Raw genomic sequence first — 19,595 nt, forward strand, 5'->3', positions numbered from 1 at the left:
GAGCAGGGAAAGGGATGGTCCCGCCCAATGGGCCTGTGGTGGGATGAACATCCTGAGGCTCCAACTCCAGCACCTGGGAAGGACCATGGAACAATGTCTGGGAAAAGCTGGGGCAGCCCATTTGCACCAGAGGAGGTTTAATGGTGGGTGAATGGCTGGGTTCCATTAATTGAAGAGTTTTACCCACTTTTTGAGCATCTGGCCTAGTTTCTTAGACTGATTTGAGGGAACGGGGACAAGCTCCCAGAGCTGAGCTGGTGGCTGGAGGCAGAGCAGCCCAATTTGTTGGGTTTTATTATTGAAAATGTCAAATCTGATGGTTTTTGGTTTTTAACCCAAGTTGCACAACACGTTGGACCATCGGCCACATCAACGCATGGGTCCACCACCAATGAACCCTCCATGAAACATCTTTGCCAAAACCTTACCCATCCCCATGGCACCAGGACAGCTCCTGACCATCCATGAGCCACTGCTGGGTCTGTCTCCTGCACTCTGAGGGTGAGGATGCAGCCAAAAAAGCCCTGAGCAGCTCTGGGTGTTTTCTGTTTCCAGAGAGCCCATCCTGGCACATCTTCTTTGTGAATTTGCAGAGCAGATGCAAAAAGCTGTATTTAACTTCCATCCTCCTGATTTGCAGAGACCTGGAAAACTTGAAACACTCAAGTCAAACATGACACAATATTTTAGCTGCTACCAAAACACCAGGTGAAACATTTTCTGATACCAAACATTTAATTTCAATGTTTCCTATGGGAATGATCCTGTCCTGAAACCCTGAACCAACTCCCCTTAACAATTCCATAATGAAACTTTGCAGCTTTTTTGACTCAAAAGCCGAATTTCCATCAAAGGAAATTATTTTAATTTGCAAATTGTTTATTTGCACAGGCCGATGAATGAAACAAGACACAAAATGCCTCCAGGGAAGGCAACGCAGGATGCAGCAAATCCAGAGTGGAACAATATTCCCAGCTGCCATCTGCTCAGTTGGAGCAATATCCCGCTGCCCAAAGCGGAGGCCAGGAATGGAACCAATCCCTCAGGACAGCAGAGTGGTAAATAAACACCAGGTCCCCTGGAATTGCTGCCCTGTGATTGGATCCACTTTCCAGGACACATGGATAATCCCTGTTTAATTTCACAGCTCCTTGTGCTGATCCAGCTTTGTTTTAACAGGGACAAATTAAACTCCGCACCAGTTCTTCAGAAGGAAAGCCAAGCCAGGAGCAGGATGGAGCTGAGGGATGTGGAATGTGCACAGAGCTCACCAAAACTGTGGGACTCCCCAGCGACACCATTCCCAGGGCTCTGTGTTCTTTACCGGGAGGAAAGACATGCCCCAGGTCCAGGAGAAAGGGTGGGATAGGACAAATACCCTGTGACCACCTCCAGCCTTTGGAGTTGGTGTTTTCACACAGGGTCACAGCCTCAGCAGCCCAGCCCAGGGCAGGGGATTCTCCAAAGGCGTTACAAGATGTGGGGGATCCCAGTTCCTTCAGGTGCCACCAGCCAGGCACCAGAACAGGATAAAGGAGGAACCAGACCCCTCCAAAAGTCTGAGGGTCCTTCAAGAGAAGGACCCGGAGAGAACAAGCCTTCCCAGGTGTGCGCAAGGCATCAGGGATGGAGGTGAAGTTCTTTGCAAAGCCTGGACTGCACTGGAGTCTCCGTGCTGGCACAGAAAACAATTATCTGGGGAAAGCAGGTCACGCCTACACTTCAAAGTCACCCAGGAGCTGGAGCTGACGGGCCTCCAGATACTGCTGGGAACAGGCTCAAAGGACCCAGCACAGGGCAACACCTATGGGAAAACTTCTGAGAAGCTTGTCCTAATTCATCCCTTCGGGAAATGGCATTCATGGACACTGGCCTCCCACCCAGGGGGTCTCAGAGGGGCCTGGCCCCACAGCACAAGGATGCTGTGAGTTCAGTGGTCTCCTGTGGAAAAACCTCAGTCCTCTTGGTCATCATTAATGTGGGATGAAATAGTAAATTATGCCTGAAATGAGTTGGGTTTGAATTTAGCTTGGAAACCCAAGTTTAACCCAAAGGCTTTAATTTAAGCAATTAACCTAAATTACAGCCTTGACTTCGCTGATAATTAAACTGAGATTAGGTAGCACAGGTGAACCAATGCAAGGCACTTTGACACGCTCTTGTTTAACAAATATGGTTATTTTTGCAAACAAAACACAGAGAGGAACATCCAAAAATTTCAGCCTGAGAAGTTGCATCAGATGAAGGATTCTGAGGTGGATTCTGGACAGGAGCAGTGGAGAGGTTTTTTACCTTGACAGTAGCATGGTGCCAGACGCAAATTCAGCCAAGACTTTACTCCCGGGTTTACAGCATTTGTAAAGTGTTCTCCTGCCTCTTGCTCTGGGCTTGCAGCGACTGCTCATCCAGGTGGGCAGAAATGAGGAGGGGGAAGGAAGGGAGCTCCAGAGCCTGCCCAGCCTCTCTCACACAGAGGGGTCTGGCCCAGAGGGACCTGCCCAGACACAGCTCCTGAGGTGGGATCAGAAGGAAAAGCTCCCAAGCAGTGGGTGAGCTCCAGCACCAAGCTCTGGAACCTCTGTATCAGGAGGTCCCTGCACCAGAGCAGCAAATCCACTCTGTGTCTGGAGCTGCAGGAGCATGGGAGACACTCCCCCAGGAGCTACCTGGAAACCTTGTGTTTCATCAACAGAGCAGGGTGGGGACCCCCCTTGCCATCAGCCCATACCCCAAACCTGTAGCTACAGCTCCTTGTGCTCCCAGTTCTGCCTTTTGTAATTACCTCTGAAATTCCTTCCGGATGAGTGACGACCACATCACCTCCACCCTGGCAGAACATGGAATGGAAAGAAATTAATTCCTTCTCAGTTGCTTGGAGGAGCTGCGTTATTACTACTGTTATTAACCATGGGCTCCAACGCACTCGGTGCATTCCTTAGCCAAAAAAAGACAAGTTTCAGATGTAAAAGGAACCTGAGGGGAAAAAGGAAAGCACTGACACATCCCACTGGGAGAACTGGGGAGAACTGTGTGAGCCCAGCACACCCGGACTCCCCACATTGTGTCTCTCCCTGGGGAGGGAGGATCTGCCCTTTGGTGCTGATCTCCACTGGAAAAATTGGAATGAAACTCCTTTCATGTACTCAGATTTAGGGGAGACGGAGAGAGCTGAGAGGGCAATTTCCAAAGGAACCGTGGGCTGGCAACTTCCAGCTGCTTTTGAGTATCTTACGGTCATGAAGTGGTTTGGGTGGAAGGGACTTCAAAGCCCATCCCATTCCATCCCATCCCATCCCTGCCATGGGCAAGGACACCTTCCACTATCCCAGGCTGCTCCAACCTGACCTTAGACATTTCCAAGGATGGGGCAGCCACAGCTTCTCTGGGCAGCCTGTACCAGGGCCTCATCACACTCACAGAAAGGATTTTCTTCCCAATATCCAACCTAATTTTCCCCTGTTTCAGTTGGAAATCTTTCAGTCTGGGACTGGAATCCAGCACGCAGGAATGAATCTCACGACCTCAAGTCCTGATATCTCTCTGTTGGTGGGCAAAGCCCCCAGACTGATCAATAATCCTTTCAAAAATGCCCTTTGCTTACACTCTGTTTGCTTCCAGCTCCCAGGGCTGCAGAGTCAGACCCAGCGACACAGCCTCACTGTGCAAAACTTGCAGGATTCAGCTTTTCCTTGCAATAAAAGCTCAATCTGGCAATAAACACAAAACCAATCTGACAAATCCTGTCTAAGAATAACATTGCACTGAAAACCTCCATTGCAAACATTGTCCCTCGGACTGCTGGGAAACAACAGGCACACAAAGAATTCCTGGGAGCTTCCTGCACTTGGATACATCACCAGGCAGGGGCAGATGGAAGCACAACTGCCCCCACCTTGGTGATTCCTCATTATTCCATTCATTCCTCATTATTCCATTCTTCTTGTACTGCAGCAGCAGCTGCTCTGGCCTGCAGCCAGCACAAGGGGAAGCTGCTCAGGGGTGTACATTTACAATTTCAGCCTTTTGTATAAATAAATTAAATACAAATACTATTTTCCTGAACAACACAAAAGGCCACAAGCACTTTTTGTCCCTCAAAATGAATTATTTTTTACGTTTTTGTCTTATGTTTACTCAAACCACCTGTTAAATGCAAAGGGCTGTGCTGGTACCTGTCGTGGGAAAGGAAAGACCCAGGATGTCCTAGAGTGTCCTGTGGATCTGAGCAGAGGGGAAACCTGTAGAGGACTTTCCAATGGATTTCAGCAGGCAAGGATCACACTTCCAGATGTGCTGAAAGAGCCGATTAAATCCTTGGGAAATGACATTGTGTTAATATTAAGTGTGCATTGGGAACAGCCCCGGAGCACTCCATTTCCACAGAGCCAGTGGAGTCAAAGCAGTTCCCATTCCCACAATCTTTCCTCCTATGTATTTATTTCTGAGTTGTTTACTTGTTTGTTTTCATCCTGCTAAAATAAAGTCCAAACCCTCAAACCCGAGGCAGCAGAACGTGTTTGTGACAGCTCAGTGGCAGCTGTCAAAATCCACACAGGAACAAAAAGATCTTGTCAAAATATTCCATTTTTATTCCTGTAATTATATTTTTAAAGACAGTGGAATAAGCCTGGAGAAGCAGGATTTCCAGCAGGATTTCCAGTGGGACCTGAGCTTTTTAGGGATGGGAGAAAAACTATATCTGCTGATTTCTGTGGTGGCTCAGAGGGGACCACGTGGTCCATGGAATCACAGGACGGTTTGGGTGGGAACCCAAAGGTCCCTTAAAGATCATCTAGTCCCGTGGACAGGGACACCTTCCATAGACCAAGCTGCTCCAAGTACCATCCAACCAGGCCTTGGACACCTCCAGGGATGGGGAGTCCACAACCCCTCTGGGCAAATTTCCCAAGGATCTTATCACAAAGATACCCCAAAACACCAGGATAAAACTATTGACTGCAGGGCTGGCTGTGGAACTGGCACCAGTCCCACTCCTAAAGCACAAGGATTTAAAGTTTCCCAAGCCCTGCTAGTGAACAAAAGAAGGGGCGAAAGCAATCCCGAGGGATGAAGTTTTCCAATGACAGAGGTGTTGAGTGACAGGCACTTGAGGGGTGTTTTGCTGCCGGTGCCTAACGTGACTCATCAGCACTTTCCAGCTTTGAAATGGGGACGAGTCTGGCTGTCTACAAAGACCGGCGACAGTTATTCCCAAACAATGTTCCCTGGTGCTGAGAACCTGGGCTGTATTATTTCAGCAGGGCGTGTGTGAGGAGTGAGTTCACTCTCCAGAATGCTGTTGGACATGCCAAGCCTAATTCATCAGAAAGATGATCCACCTCATCCAACCCATCCCAGGCTCATACATGCATAAAAGGGCTCTCCCCAGCCCTTGCAGAGCACAGGTTCACCTCTCTCCTTTCCCTCCTACTCCTTGCTCCAGGCCAGCACCTTTGCTCCTTTATTCTAGCTGCAGCATCCACCCCAATCCAAAAAGCCCCAGCAATGTCTCGCCAGTCCACCGTGAGGATTCAGAGGGGGAGAAGTGGCTTCAGCGCCGCTTCGGCCGTGGTCCCCAACACCTGCCGGACCAGCTTCAGCTCCTGCTCCGTCACCCGCCTGGGCAGCTGCAATGCTGGCAGCGGCTTTGCCAGGGTCGGGGGGGGCTTTGGAAGCAAAAGCCTCTACAACGTTGGTGGTTGCAAGAAGATCTCCGTGGCTGGAAGGGGTGGCAGCTTCTATGGCTCTGCAGGGTTTGGTGCCGGGAGCGTGTACGGGGGCGGCTTTGGTGTTCCGGCCAACCTTGGCTATGGATATGGGGCCTTTGGAGGTGGCCCTGGATTCCCAGCGGGGGGCATCCACGAAGTCTCCATCAATCAGAGTCTTCTGAAACCGCTCAACTTGGAGATTGACCCCAACATCCAAAGGATCCGAAAAGAGGAGAAGGAACAAATCAAAACCCTCAACAACAAATTCGCCTCCTTCATTGACAAGGTGAGATCTGAGTTTTCATAAATATCTGATTTTTTTGACAGGGACACTTTTCTTTTCTGCTTGATGAGGACAAAAGCTGATCAAGGAGGAACAGAAGTGAGGAATGAGACTGGAAGATGCCCTGGAAGCTCGAGGGAATGGCACCTGTTCCATAGCGGTTGCCATGAATTAATCATCCAGTGTCTGAGTTTCTTCCTTGTTTGCTGCTCTGCACCTCACAGGCAGTGGGGAAAGAAATCTCCAGAGGACAATCCCACCCTTCTGGAGACTTTAGGCTCCTCCAGTGAGCATTTCAGGAAACAGCTTTTTAGATGATTAAATGAATTCCTGAAACCCACCTAAAATGACCAAGAAACTGGCACAAGGGAGAAGCAGCTTCTCAATGCTTGCATTCTCTGAAAGGCATTTAAATCTGCCACCAAAGTGTTTGGATTTTTAGCTCAAAATATCAAAATCCAATCCAAATCTGTCTGTCCACCGCATTTCACTCATGCACAACATCTGCTCAGTTACTGCTCTGGTTGAGCTGCTCCTCCTTGGTTTCAAGGAAAATTCTGCAATATTTTGGAAATTTATGGGGTAGGGGAGCTCTACTGAAGGGAAGGAGAAGCAGCACCTTAAGAATGTTATTTTAATTAGAGAGCAAGCCTTGCTTTGCTCCTTATGTGATTTTGCTCACATTTTTCACACAAAATCCCTGTTCTTGGTCTCAATTTATACAATGATTGAGAAGCCAGAAAATCAAGGGTTGTTCCAGAATGTGTAACACTGAACAGGGTCCCTGCAGTCAAATCTCCCAACAGATGAGGATTTGGCTCTGAAAACCAGCTGGAAGGAGCATTTCACCTTCTCAGCCAGTTATGAGACCCTCCCATTTGCCGGGAAATTCTCCCCAGTCTCTGTTCTTTCCAAGCCCCTTCAGGATATTTCTCCTTCCAGGTCCGATTCCTTGAGCAACAAAACAAAGTGCTGGAAACCAAGTGGAGTTTGCTGCAGGAGCAGGGAATGAAAACAGTCAGGAACAACCTGGAGCCACTTTTCGAGACCTACATCAACAACCTGCGGGTGCAGCTGAACTCACTGCTGAGCGACAAGGGGAGGCTGGAGGGGGAGCTCGTCAACACCCAGTACCTGGTTGAGGACTTCAAGAAGAAGTAAGTCTTGAGCTAATGCTCTACTCACCTGGGCAGGTGCAGCCTTTCTCCTCTCAACATCCTTAAACCAACCGGGGAATCCAGGAGAGTCTTGGATCCTGGAATTCTGGGCAATGACATTTTCTCAAGGAAAAATTTTCTTAGTAACAGAGTAACAGATCCAAGTACACCAACATTTAGGGAATAATTTGGAGCATGATCAAAGACTTATTAACTAAATTACCTGCTGAGGGGGAAGAATTACACAGTAGGTCTGAAAGTTTTAGGGCAGCACATTTCATTTGCTTAGAGCAGCAGAAGGATGACTAATAGCCAGAAATAAGTAAAAAATAATGGATTCGTTCAAGTTGTTTTGATGTACTTGTTTTAACTGGTTCAGGTTCTGGTCTCTCTTTGAGGGAAAAGAGCATTGTATGCAAAATGCTCTGAAAGAAATTATTCCAGCAAACTCAAATTTCTCTGTTACCTGCCCAAACAAAAACTCCCTGTGCCGTTCTCCTTTAGGTACGAAGATGAGATCAACAGAAGGACCATTGCAGAGAACGAATTTGTGACGCTCAAGAAGGTGAGAGCAAATTCCAGGGCACTGTGGGATGGCTCTTTGTAGAGCTCTCATCACCCACTCAGTCACAAATCCACCCATTACAATTCCAACCCCTTTAGTTTTCTTATGATTTCTTCCCTGGACTGTTATTACAATGCATATTCCTGATTTCCTGATAGCGGTGTGAACCACCCAAAAATCTCTCGTCCCCCAGGATGTAGATGCTTCCTACATGAACAAGGTGGAACTCCAAGCCAGGGCAGATGCACTGAGTGAAGAAATTAATTTCCTGAGAGCACTTTATGAAGCAGTGAGTACAACCAGTTCCAAAACATCCCAGCCCTTAGTGAAGAGCTTCTCTCCTTCCATTCCTCTGAGAGCCTCTAATTCCTTCCCCCGGGAGATGCTAAATCCTTCACCTCTGTAGAGTTGCACCAACACCTGAGCTGTTCAGATAATGATCTGGAACAGCCTCTCCCAGGTCTGCAGCTCACCTGGAAGGGTGAAAAGGCATCTCCCAAGGGAATTACCTCATTCTCCCAAGGGAATTACCTAATTCCCTGTGCTCTTTGCAGGAGCTGTCCCAGATGCAGACCCAGATCTCCGACACCTCTGTAGTTCTCACCATGGACAACAACCGGAACCTGGACCTGGACAGCATCATCTCTGAGGTCAAGGCGCAGTACGAGGACATTGCCAACCGGAGCCGTGCCGAGGCCGAGTCCTGGTACCAGACCAAGGTGAAGGATCTGGGGTTTCCATGCTCTTATCTTCCTATCTTGTCTGGAACAGATAAAGAACCAACTCTTCCAAGAAAATCTTCCCAGCTGCTGATCTGGGCTTGAGGGGGGACTGTCAGGCTCCTGGTAGTGCCAAAAATGGTGGATTTTCCCTTGACTGGTTGTTTCCCTGTGTGACAGTACGAGGAGCTGCAGGCCACGGCTGGCAGACATGGGGACGACCTCCGGAACACCAAGCAGGAGATCTCGGAGCTCAACCGCCACGTCCAGCGGCTCCGATCTGAGATTGACAGCGTGAAAAAGCAGGTAAAGGGCAGCAAACCCCACTTTTAACCAATTTACCCCCACACTTGCAAGGGAGAGGAAGGAAAAGGTTGGAGCAACCTGGGCGGTTCTGCTCATTTTGACCCTTTTTCATTCAAAAACAAAATTGTCACTAAAACTGGTGGAGCTGATGGTGCTGGGATAAAACCTTGTGATTGCAGGCAAGGTGAAGAACAACCTGGGTCTGGGGTGGGGACTTTGAGCGGAGTTTTGTGTTCCATAGTGTGCAAACCTGAAAGCTGCCATCGCTGATGCTGAGGAGCGCGGGGAGCTGACCCTCAAGGACGCCAGGGCCAAGCTGGCTGAGCTGGAGGACGCTCTGCAACAGGCCAAGGCTGACCTGGCCCGGCAGCTCCGGGAATACCAGGAGCTCATGAATGTCAAGCTGGCCCTGGACATCGAGATCGCGACCTACAGGAAGCTGCTGGAGGGCGAGGAGTGCAGGTGGGTGGGAAACATCCAGCTCTGGGGCTGGGGGTGGCACAGCAGGAGCTCAGCATTTCTGGAATGCTAAACAGGAGGGCACAGAGCAGGGGGATTGTCCCAGATAATGGAAATAACAAAAATCCACGAATCAACATTTTGGGTTTTTTTATTTTTGTCCCCAAAGGACTCTGGGAAATGTATCCTATTATTCCCCTTCCCAATATCAACAGACTTCTAATCCTCTTCCTTTTGTTCCATCCTTGAACAGGCTGGCTGGAGATGGGGTCCCAGTGAATATCTGTAAGTCTCTAAAATATAAGAATTACCTTATTTAAACATGCCTATGTCTCTGCACTGAGAAGCCAATGCCCAGAGATACTGAAACTATTCCTTCTCCTCCTTGCAGCTGTCACCAGAACAACAGTGGGAACAGGATATGGAGGGAGCAACCTCACCACGGGAGGGGGGATCTGCAATTTGGGGAACAGCTTCAACTGTGGGAGCATTCCCGGGGTGAGCAGCACCACCCTCGGGGCTGGCAGCAGCTCCAGCATGAAGTTTGTCTCCAGCTCCTCCACCAGAAGAAGTTACAGGAGCTAAAATTCTCCTCCCAGTCACCGCCACGCACCAGAAAGCACCAAAACTGGTCCTTTACTGGAGCGTGGCAGGGTCAGCACAACCAGGGCCACCTGCACCCCAAGTCCTGTCCCACAGGAGCCCTACTTTAGGAACTCTCTCTCAGCTGTGTTGTCTCGCACACACCCCAATGGGCTCAGCCCTGGAACCTGAGTCTCACTGGGTTAAATTTGCAGCTTGCTTGCTCCAGCTCAGCAATTTTTCAGATTTTGTATATAAAATGTGTCCCATGACTGTTTGTCTCTCTTCACTTTCTGGGGTTTGTCTAATAAAAATGCACATGTAATTTATTCTATTTTGTGGTCCTTTTAATTAAAGAGGTGCAAGAGCAAATGCAAACACAGGTAGCAAGAACTTTCCCTCAGGCCCTGACCAGTTAAAGGCTCAGATTTTTGCTTCTCACTCAGATTTACTGAATTTCACTGTCAGCAGCCAGAACATCCCAGCCCAGCAGGGCCTCAGAGGGAGGTTTGGTGTTGCTTTCGACATTCCCTCCCCACTGTGCAGGGAAAATACCTGGAAGCCAAACACCAGGACACGCCAAGGCAGGAGTTAGGCACAGGGGAAAAGGTCTCAGCTTCATTTACTTCCAGCTACCAGCCCATGGAGCATCCAAGAGTCTGGATCCTGGGGGTGGGATCCCAGTGCCAGGTGTGTGATGTACTTGCACAAACCTCAAACAAGAGAGAATTAATTCCCAGGGGAGCCAGAGCAACCCCCTGACTTGTTCAGGTGAATCATTCATCCCAAACCCCTGGTCTCACCCACGCCTTGGAGCCAGCAGTGCCAACATCTGCCTGAGAGGGTTGAGAGCCCTCCCCAGCTCAGGTGCTCAGTTTGGGTCCTGCTGCTGATGTTCCCTCTCCTGTAACCACACAGAGGGGCAGGATCAGGTCCATACTCTGGTCAATAGGAATTATGAACCAGATATGGTTCTACACTGAATTAAATGTCACTTAGTATCTATGAAAACACCCAAGAAAGGGATTTATTTCACAGTTGAAAAGTGAAAGTCTTCAGGATCCAGTGTTTCTTCAGAGTTTTAGGATATGTTGGACACAAGGTCTTGGTTTGAGAAGGTGGAAGAAAAACCAGAGGAGGTGTAGGGATTTCAGATGTGGTTTTGACTAATTGGGAGGAATTAATGGAGAAGCAAAAGCAGAGAAACACCTGCAGTGACAGATCTCACTGCTGGAAGGTCACTTGAATGAACAGATGAGACTAGAAAAACCATCCCAGCCCTCATTCCCTGGATTTTAATAGATTCAAGTAGTGAGCAGGGAGGCTCTCTTAGGAAAATACCCATGGATATGGGGAAATAGAAGGGAATTGGTAGTGCTGGAATGACAGACTGAATTCAGGGTTTCCTTCAGGACCAGTAGTTTCCCATAATTTTCCAGGATGCCCTGTGCTCTGCATGTGTATCCCTGAGGAAATCTCCTTCCCGAAATCTTGCAGGCTTGGTTGTGGATCTGCTGTGGATCCTCACTCCTGCCCCACCACCTCTCTCAGCAGCCTCCAGGGAAGGAGCAACATCCTCCCTCAGAACAGCAGCCTGGGCCAGGTCAGCCAGTGGCCTTCCTGCTGCTGCCCAAACAAACCCTCTCTGACCACGAGGATATGGGATCGTGTAATCCCCGAATCCCTGAGGTTGGAAAAGCCCTCCCAGATCACTGAATCCAACCTGTGCACAATCCCCATCTTGTAACCCAACCCAGAGCACCAAGTGCCACGTCCAGCCCTTCCTAGGACGCCTCCAGGATGGGGACTCCACCACCTCCCTGGGCAGCCCCTGCCAATGCCCATGGAGAAATTCCTCCTGATGTTCAACTTCAACCTCCCCTGGCACAGCCTGGGGCTGCTTCCTCTTGTCCTGTTTTTCCCTTGGAGCAGAGCCTGACTCTCCCCTGGCTGCCCCCTCCTCTCAGGGGACTCCCCTGAGCCTCCTTTTCTCCAGGCTGAGCTATCTCAGCTCCCTCAGGAGTTCTGTAGACCCTTCCCTGGTGCTCCAGCCCCTTTCCCAGTTCCATTCCTGTCTCTGGACACGCTCCAGTCCCTCATGTTGTGAGGTGTCAATACATGGGGCATTAGCAGGAGTCTTGGAGCACCTGCCACCAAAAAACAGCTGGGGAGTGGGAAGGATGTGGAGAGAAATTTATCAGCAGTGTTCTCAGACCTTTACTTTCTGTGAAAACTGTCCATGTTCCACTGAATCATCAGGGTTGGAAGAGACCTTCAGCATGACCCAGTCCAGCTGCCAGCCCAGCACCACCATGACCACCCTAAACCACGTCCCCAAATGTGCCAAATCAGCCTGATTTGGACTGACAGCAGATCAGGAAATATCAGAATCCGGCCCAGGAGGGAGTTTCCATCATCTGGGACACCAGCACTTGTTCCCACATCCAACAGGGTCATCCAACAGTGTCCCACATCCAACAGCGCTGCCCACTGCATCCACAGCTGGGTCACAGCACAGAGAGGACAAAGCCTTTCATCCAGCCTGGGAAATGCCAGGGCCAGAATATTTGTTCTTCCAGGGCATCACTCTTCCAACCTACAGCTGTCCTTGCTCAAGAGCAGGGCCCTGGTCACCATGCTGTCACCTCCTGCATCCCGTCAGACTGTGGGCATGACCTGGGGTCAGTATTTCAGCAGGAGAAGATGATCCCCATTAATTCCAGCCCAGCCCAGATTAAAGCCTTAGTCATAATGACATGGATGGTGCTGGCATTCAGGGGCCTGGATTTGCAGTGTGTGGAGGGAGCTGATTGCAGGTTGGTGCCCATAAGGATTTTATAGAGTTCTTTAGGACAGCCCAAGGCTCAGTCAGAGGAGCTCCTCACTCACAGAGCTCCTCTCTCTTACAAACAGCTGCTTGTTGTAACACACCCGTGTGTTACTGAAGCTGAAACTGGAGCTGAAACACTCCCAAGACAGTTATTGCCATTCCAGGGTGTGCAATGCAAATGTTGCAAAAACAGAGAAAAAAAATAGAAATAAAAATAAAAAAGCTTGGCTGAAAAGCACAAAGAGATGATGGGACACTGCCCAGTTCCCTCCTGAGACCTTCTGGTCACATTCACTTTTCTGTCTGGCTGCCATGTGTGTCAGGACAAGCTCCTGAAAGATGCACCTGCAAACACCTGTGGCACATCCCAGAGCCTGGACATGGCTGGAGGAAGCCATGGATTCCCAGGAATGCTCTGTGGGAGGGCTTCCACCTCCTCCAAGGAGTGGGTGCTCAGCCTGGGCACCTGCAGCAGAGACAAACTGTGACAAACCCCAGGGGCTGGGGAAAGCATGCCCACCCCATCCAGACAAGGCACTGGGAGAGACTTGGGACCATGCAGCCTGCTCTGGGATAATCCCCTGTGTGCCAGAGCCGAGACACCGCGTCCTTCTCCAGGGAAATGCCCAGTTTGGCTTTTCCTGGAAGCCACAGGGGGTAGGAGTGAAGAGAGGTGTCTGTGAGCAATGTGGTAAGCACTGAGTATCCTGGTGAGTAAGGGATATCAGAGGGGAGAGACAAGAGGCGTGGGGAGGTGAGCCTGGTAACACCGTGTAGAGACAAGGTCGTCCCATGAGTCAGGAAACAGCTCCAAAACCTGCGCAGGTGAAGCCCTGAGAAATCGCCGAGTCAGGGTTTGTGGCATCACAGATGACGGAAACTCCCTTCTGAGGTTCTGATATTTCACCATCCCTTGTCAGTCCAAATCAGGCTGATTTGGCACTTTTGGGGACGTGGTTTAGGGTGGTCATGGTGGTGCTGGGCTGGAGGCTGGACTGGGTCATGCTGAAGGTCTCTCCCAACCCTGATGATTCTGTGGAATGTGGACAGTTTTCACAGAAAGTAAAGGTCTGATAACACCACTCATAAAATTCCCTCCACATCCTTCCCACTCCCCAGCTGGTTTTTGGTGGCAGGTGCTCCAAGACTCCCCCATCACCACCCTGGCCCTCCCTCTATCACCCCTTTTCCCATCCTGTACCAGTTCTGCTTTAAAGAACTCTCGTTTGGGCATGAGAACAAGAGAACAGTTCCCATCAGGTTTGGGCCTGAGGTACCAAAGCCCCTCTGCAGTTTGCTCAAAACCACAACCCATGATCAGAGACCTCTCAGAGTTCAGACCCGACATCAGGAACCAACATTCCAAAATCAACCAAATCACCCTTACACAACCCAGGTTGATTCATCCATGAACTGGAGATGAGTGAGCACTTGCCCAACGAGGAACCATCTCCTGCAGCAGTGGAAGGAGGGAGTGGGAAAGGGCTGGCTGCAAATGGGAGCTGAGCAGCCACTATCGAGGTTTTCTCAGATATTTCAACACCAAAAAAATGCAACTCCTGCATTTTTTTGAAAGCTCCATAGGTGCTCATGGTGAACTCACTGTGGGTGTGCCAGGTCCGGTTAATCAGTGGGATGAGCCCCACATCAGAGCTGTCCCCTCCTCAGGAGGGTATAAAAGGCCAGTCCCATGCTGGGGAAGCACAACTTCACCTCCAGCCACTTCCTCTCATTCCTTTATTGCTTGGATCTCTCCTGGCAGCTGCCATGTCCCGCCAGTGCACTGTGAGGAACTTCAGCGCTGCTTCCGCCTTCATCCCGAGCTCCAGCAGCTCCGGCCTCTGCCTGCGCCCTGCTCTCCAGGCTGGGAGCTGCAGGGCCACCACTGGCTATGGAAGGTTCACTGGAGGGTTTGGAAGCAGGAGCGTCCACAGCCTTGGTGGATGCCAGAGGATCTCCGTGGCTGGAAGAGGTGGTGGCTTCTATGGACCTGCAGGTTTTGGTGCTGGCACTGGGATCTCCTGTGGGTTTGGTGGGGCAGTTGCTGGTCCCTTTGGGTTTGGTGGTGGCCCTGGATTCCCTGCTGTCCCAGCTGGGGGCATCCATGAAGTGTCAGTCAACCAGAGCCTTCTGAAGCCACTCAACCTGGAGATTGACCCCAACATCCAGAGTATCCGGAAGGATGAGAAGGATCAGATTCAAACCCTCAACAATAAATTTGCCTCCTTCATCGACAAGGTGAGACCTGAGATTCCTGCTTATGCTGTGGTGATTCTTTGGAGGGGAAGCACAAAGAGTGAATTATATCTTTAGCCACAATTTTGCTGCTCCTGTACTGCCAGTTCTAACACCCCAGCAGCCTGGGATCAAATCTTGAGGGTTTCCAGCTTTGAGACCATTTACATCTTTCAGGAATGCTGAGGTGAGACCAGAACACAGGGACAAAGTGGTGGTACTGGAAGTAAGGAAGAAGAGTTGGGAAAGAAAGCAGGAGTGTTTAAATTGTCAGCTGTTCCCCAAGGGCTGAGATCTCTCACCCTCCAGCAAGTGAATCCTTCCAGGATGTCCCTCACGTCTCCAAGGAAAACCATCCTAAAACACCCTTCTCTCTCCAGGTCCGATTCCTTGAACAAGAAAACAAGGTCCTGGAGACCAAGTGGGCCCTTCTGCAAGAACAGGGGAACAAAACAGTAAGAAACAACATTGAGCCCCTCTTTGAGACCTACCTGAACAACCTCAGGAGGCACCTGAGCAGCCTAATGACAGACAAGGAGAACCTGGCAGGGGAGCTGAGCAAGATGCATAGCCTTGCTGAGGACTTCAAGAACAAGTGAGTCTGTTCGTGGTCTGCCTGGGCCTTGGTGGGCTGCGACAGATGCAGAAAACAAGGGGGAAAAGCCTTTTAGCTGATTTAATCTTCTCAGAAAGGCCCGAGTTTAACACAAGATATGTCTGAAAAGTTACAGGCAGAAAATCACAGGGCAAAAAGACCAAGGTGCAAAACTCTACATACAAAAAAAAAAAAAAAAAAATATATATATATATATATATATAAAAAAAAATTAGAGGCTGGTCTGGAAAACGTGAAATAATTTTTAAACAAGCCCAAACCACCTCTCCACCTCCATTCTAGATATGAAGAGGAGCTCAACAAGCGTGCGGCCGTCGAGAGCGAGTTTGTGACCCTGAAGAAGGTGGGTGCCTGCCCACATGGCCCCCCAGCCCTGCAAGAAACCCCTTCTCCAGCTTTTCCTCTGCTTCTCTGAAACTCACCTCATTCTGGTGATGTGTTTCCTCTCCTAGGAGGTGGACACTGCCTACCTGGACAAGACAGAGCTGCAAGCCAGGCTGGATTCCCTCACAGAGGAGATCGACTTCCTCAGAGCCCTCTACGAAGCTGTGAGCACCAGACCTGATATCTTTCTCCCAGTCCTTGCATTCCTTTCCCATCTCAGACCCTCAGGGCTCATTATTTTCCCCTCTGTTGCACTAAATAATTCAAAGGGTTTTCCATTTCACATCTCTGCATGAAGCTCTCTTGGAAAAATCCTTTTGTTCACCCAGCTCTCCCTTCTAACCCTGGGGCTTTCCATCCTCCAAGCAACATTTGTGTCACAGCTCTCGGTAATATTTGCTGTTTTTGCAGGAGCTGTCCCAGATGCAGACCCAGATCTCTGACACCTCCGTCATCCTGACCATGGACAACAACCGGAGCCTTGACATGGAGAGCGTCATCGCCGAGGTGAAGGCGCAGTACGAGGACATCGCCAACCGCAGCCGTGCCGAGGCCGAGTCCTGGTACCAGTCCAGGGTAAGTCCTGGGAAGGTTTCTGCAAGGGGAGAACCACCCTCCCATCCCCAAACTCCCCCGGGGAGGTGGGTCCCACTCTGATTTTGAAACACAGAATGTCTTAAGATTTAACCACCCTATGAAATTCGGACACGTTAATTCGGGATTAGGAACACACACACATTTTGCGGTGAAAACACCCCCAAACCCACACTCTGTTGGGCTCTAAATCCAGCTGGTTTTCCCTTGACTGGTTGTTCCTCTGTGTGACAGTACGAGGAGCTGCAGGCCACGGCTGGCAGGCATGGGGACGACCTCCGGAACACCAAGCAGGAGATCTCAGAGCTCAACCGTCACGTCCAGCGGCTCCGATCTGAGATTGACAGCGTGAAAAAACAGGTAAAGGGCACTGTCTATGCATCAAATGGAACTCCTGCTGTGACCTGACCTCTGGGTTGTCCAGAGAAAAAAAGTAAATTCATCCAAGGGAGTTCTGCTGGATCAGGAATGAGCGTGATATAAATCAGAGCAGTGACATCACCAAGAGTTACTCAGTGTAATATCAGTGATCCCAAGGAGATTCTGAGTGTTGTGGAGGTAAATCCAGGTTGTGACCTGGCTCAGAACATGAATCAGTTCAATGGATTGAATTCAGTTCATGGATCAGTGATGATTAAGATCACACCTATTGATGTTAACCCAAATAGGTTAACATCAATAGGTGTGATCTTAATCATCACGAGGATCAGGCCCTCAGGATACAAAGAGCTGGATTATGCTCTCAATAAGGAATAAAAACCTGGATTTTCCCCTGCAGGTCACTGGGTTGCAGACGGCCATCGCCGACGCGGAGCAGCGCGGGGAGCTGGCCCTCAAGGACGCCAGGGCCAAACTGGAAGAACTGGAGACAGCCCTGCAGAAAGCCAAGGCTGACCTGGCCCGGCAGCTCCGGGAATACCAGGAGCTCATGAATGTCAAGCTGGCCCTGGACATCGAGATTGCGACCTACAGGAAGCTGCTGGAGGGCGAGGAGTGCAGGTGGGTGAGATTTTATATCCCAGTTTTCAGAGGTGCAATGGAGTTGCAGGCCCTGGTCAGGTTTAGGCCCACATTAAGACCTGAAAGCTGTTTAAAGACCAGTGAGTGCCTGTGAAGAGGAGCTGTTTGGGAACAGTCTTTCATATAAACTTTCCACCTTTCAAAAATATCCCAAGGAAGTTTTCCTGCCTTTGTCAGCTCATGCCTTTGTGAGCCTTTGTCCTGCTCACAGGTTCCCCTTGAACTCACACTGGCTCTCTTTTGCTCCCTGACAGGCTCTCTGGGGAAGGTGCTGGCTCAGTGAACATCTGTAAGTAACTTTTAGAGACATTTGGCACTTTCTAGATTTACCTCCCACCCCTGCACAGACCCCATCCCACTCATCCACTGCCTGTGGATTCCTCTCATGAGGGTGTTTTCCTTTGGCAGCCGTGACCAGAACCACTTCAGGAACGGGATATGGAAGCGGGAACTGCCTGAGCTTCAGTGGCGGAGCTGGGGTCTGTGCTGGAATGGGAATAGGCTCCATCTCCGGAAGCGGACAGGGCACAGGTGGCTCATGCATCATCGGAGGCAGCAGCTCCAGCTTCAAGTCCACCTCCACCAGCTCTTCCACCAGGAGATGTTATTGAGGAACTGACTCCAGGCCCCAGTGCTGAGGCGCATTTTGTGTCCAATCCTCACCCAGCTCCTTCAAAAGATTTGGAAATCAAACCCATTTGTCATTATTTATATAAAAGATTCTGTGCTCCCCTTTGTCTTTTGACTCTCAACATTCCTCATTTCCCAATGTTTGTCTAATAAAAGGCATGTGGAATTAATTATGTCACATCCTCTTTTTAATTTCCAATTCTTTTATCATACCTTGTGGCAAAGGGTGGTTGGTGCAGCAGAGTAACTTTGCTGCTTTGAAGGCAAAACAAGTCACACGCAAGTTGAGACATCTCCTTCCTCTCCAACTCCATGGACCTCATATCCAACAGGAATAGAACATTTGGATGTTTCATATCCATGACGATGGGAAGAGATCTACCCTTACTTCTTGGCAAAAGACAAAAGTCCTTCTATCTTAATTCCTACATTACAGAGCTTGTCTGAACAATCCTTCCAGCCACAGTCCCAATCACACTTGGTCTCCCATCCCTACGAATCCTTTACACAATAGACGAAATCAGTGAACCTGACCTTACCCTAAAAGCCATTGGTCACCAATGATACTGAACCTATGAATACACTGATTTAAAGACCTCACATTCAACTCCTACACAACACCCGCAACAGACCTGCCACTAGGACATTTCCAGCTCCTGGAAGTCGACTGTCACACTATTGTCCCTACAGAATCCACAGTCCGAGTCATCGTCACTGCTGACAATGTGCTCCACTCATCTCAGCCTTTTACTCCATTGTGGTCATGCCCAAACCTCTGTAATCAAATGGGATGAGTCATGGAGGGATATAAATCCAGTTTTCCCAAGAAAATGAGTGCTGCAGCTCATCTGTTCTGCACATACATCTCCTGCAGGGATTGATAAAACACTTTCACTGCTATTGCCATAATTAGAAATGGAAAACAACCATTAAACCCCCAAGGTAACCCTCTTTGGGAGGAATAATATCCCCAGAGGAGGTTGTGAGACAGTGAAAGACCCTCAGGGCAGTGGAAAGGAAGTGGCTTGTCCCCTTCAGCACCTGCCCATCTTTCTCTGGCCTCTCCAGTCCACATCCCACTGGCAGCAGCAGAGCTGGAGTTTGGTTTGTTATTTAAGCACTGTCCCCCATCAAAGCTACATCCAGAGCTACATGGATGGGCAAAGGTCTGCAGGGGGCACACATGGAACAGTTGATTTACCCACCTTGGAAAAGAGGAGACTGAGGTGAGACTCCTCAGAGGGTGCAGCTTAGTCCTGAGGGGCAACACCAGTCTCCGCTCTGGGGACCAGGGACAGGACCCAGGGAATGGCTGGAGCTGTGTCAGGGGAGGTTTAGGTTGGATATCAGGAAAGGTTCTTCCCCAGAGAGTGCTGGGGCACTGAACAGGGAAGGGTCACAGCCCCAAGGGTGCCAGAGCTCCAGGAATGTTTGGACAATGCCCTTGGGCACGGGGTGGGATTTTGGGGTGTCTGTACAGTGCCAGAGGTTGGAATTCATGGTCCCT

General features: G+C 49.8%; 2 protein-coding genes across 2 annotated transcripts; both read left to right on the forward strand.

The window, feature by feature from the left end:
* The first annotated feature begins 5,505 nt into the window (after positions 1 to 5,505).
* On the forward strand, positions 5,506 to 10,016 carry LOC136303729 (keratin, type II cytoskeletal 6A-like). The gene is made up of 9 exons (XM_066207325.1): positions 5,506 to 5,994; positions 6,934 to 7,148; positions 7,653 to 7,713; positions 7,907 to 8,002; positions 8,268 to 8,432; positions 8,613 to 8,738; positions 8,980 to 9,200; positions 9,451 to 9,482; positions 9,589 to 10,016. The coding sequence occupies exons 1-9, from the start codon at positions 5,506 to 5,508 to the stop codon at positions 9,780 to 9,782; spliced, it is 1,599 nt and encodes a 532-aa protein (XP_066063422.1). The 3' UTR covers positions 9,783 to 10,016.
* A 4,360-nt stretch (positions 10,017 to 14,376) lies between these two features.
* On the forward strand, positions 14,377 to 18,069 carry LOC136303728 (keratin, type II cytoskeletal 6A-like). Its single transcript, XM_066207324.1, has 9 exons — positions 14,377 to 14,847; positions 15,225 to 15,439; positions 15,743 to 15,803; positions 15,913 to 16,008; positions 16,256 to 16,420; positions 16,673 to 16,798; positions 17,217 to 17,437; positions 17,713 to 17,747; positions 17,867 to 18,069. Exons 1-9 carry the CDS (start codon positions 14,377 to 14,379, stop codon positions 18,067 to 18,069), a joined length of 1,593 nt encoding a protein of 530 aa, XP_066063421.1.
* The last annotated feature ends 1,526 nt before the right edge of the window (positions 18,070 to 19,595 follow it).

Source organism: Chamaea fasciata, unplaced genomic scaffold, assembly GCF_029207755.1.
Source record: "Chamaea fasciata isolate MVZ Bird 193981 ecotype frontalis unplaced genomic scaffold, bChaFas1.0.hap1 SCAF_41, whole genome shotgun sequence".
Lineage (NCBI taxonomy): Eukaryota > Metazoa > Chordata > Aves > Passeriformes > Sylviidae > Chamaea > Chamaea fasciata.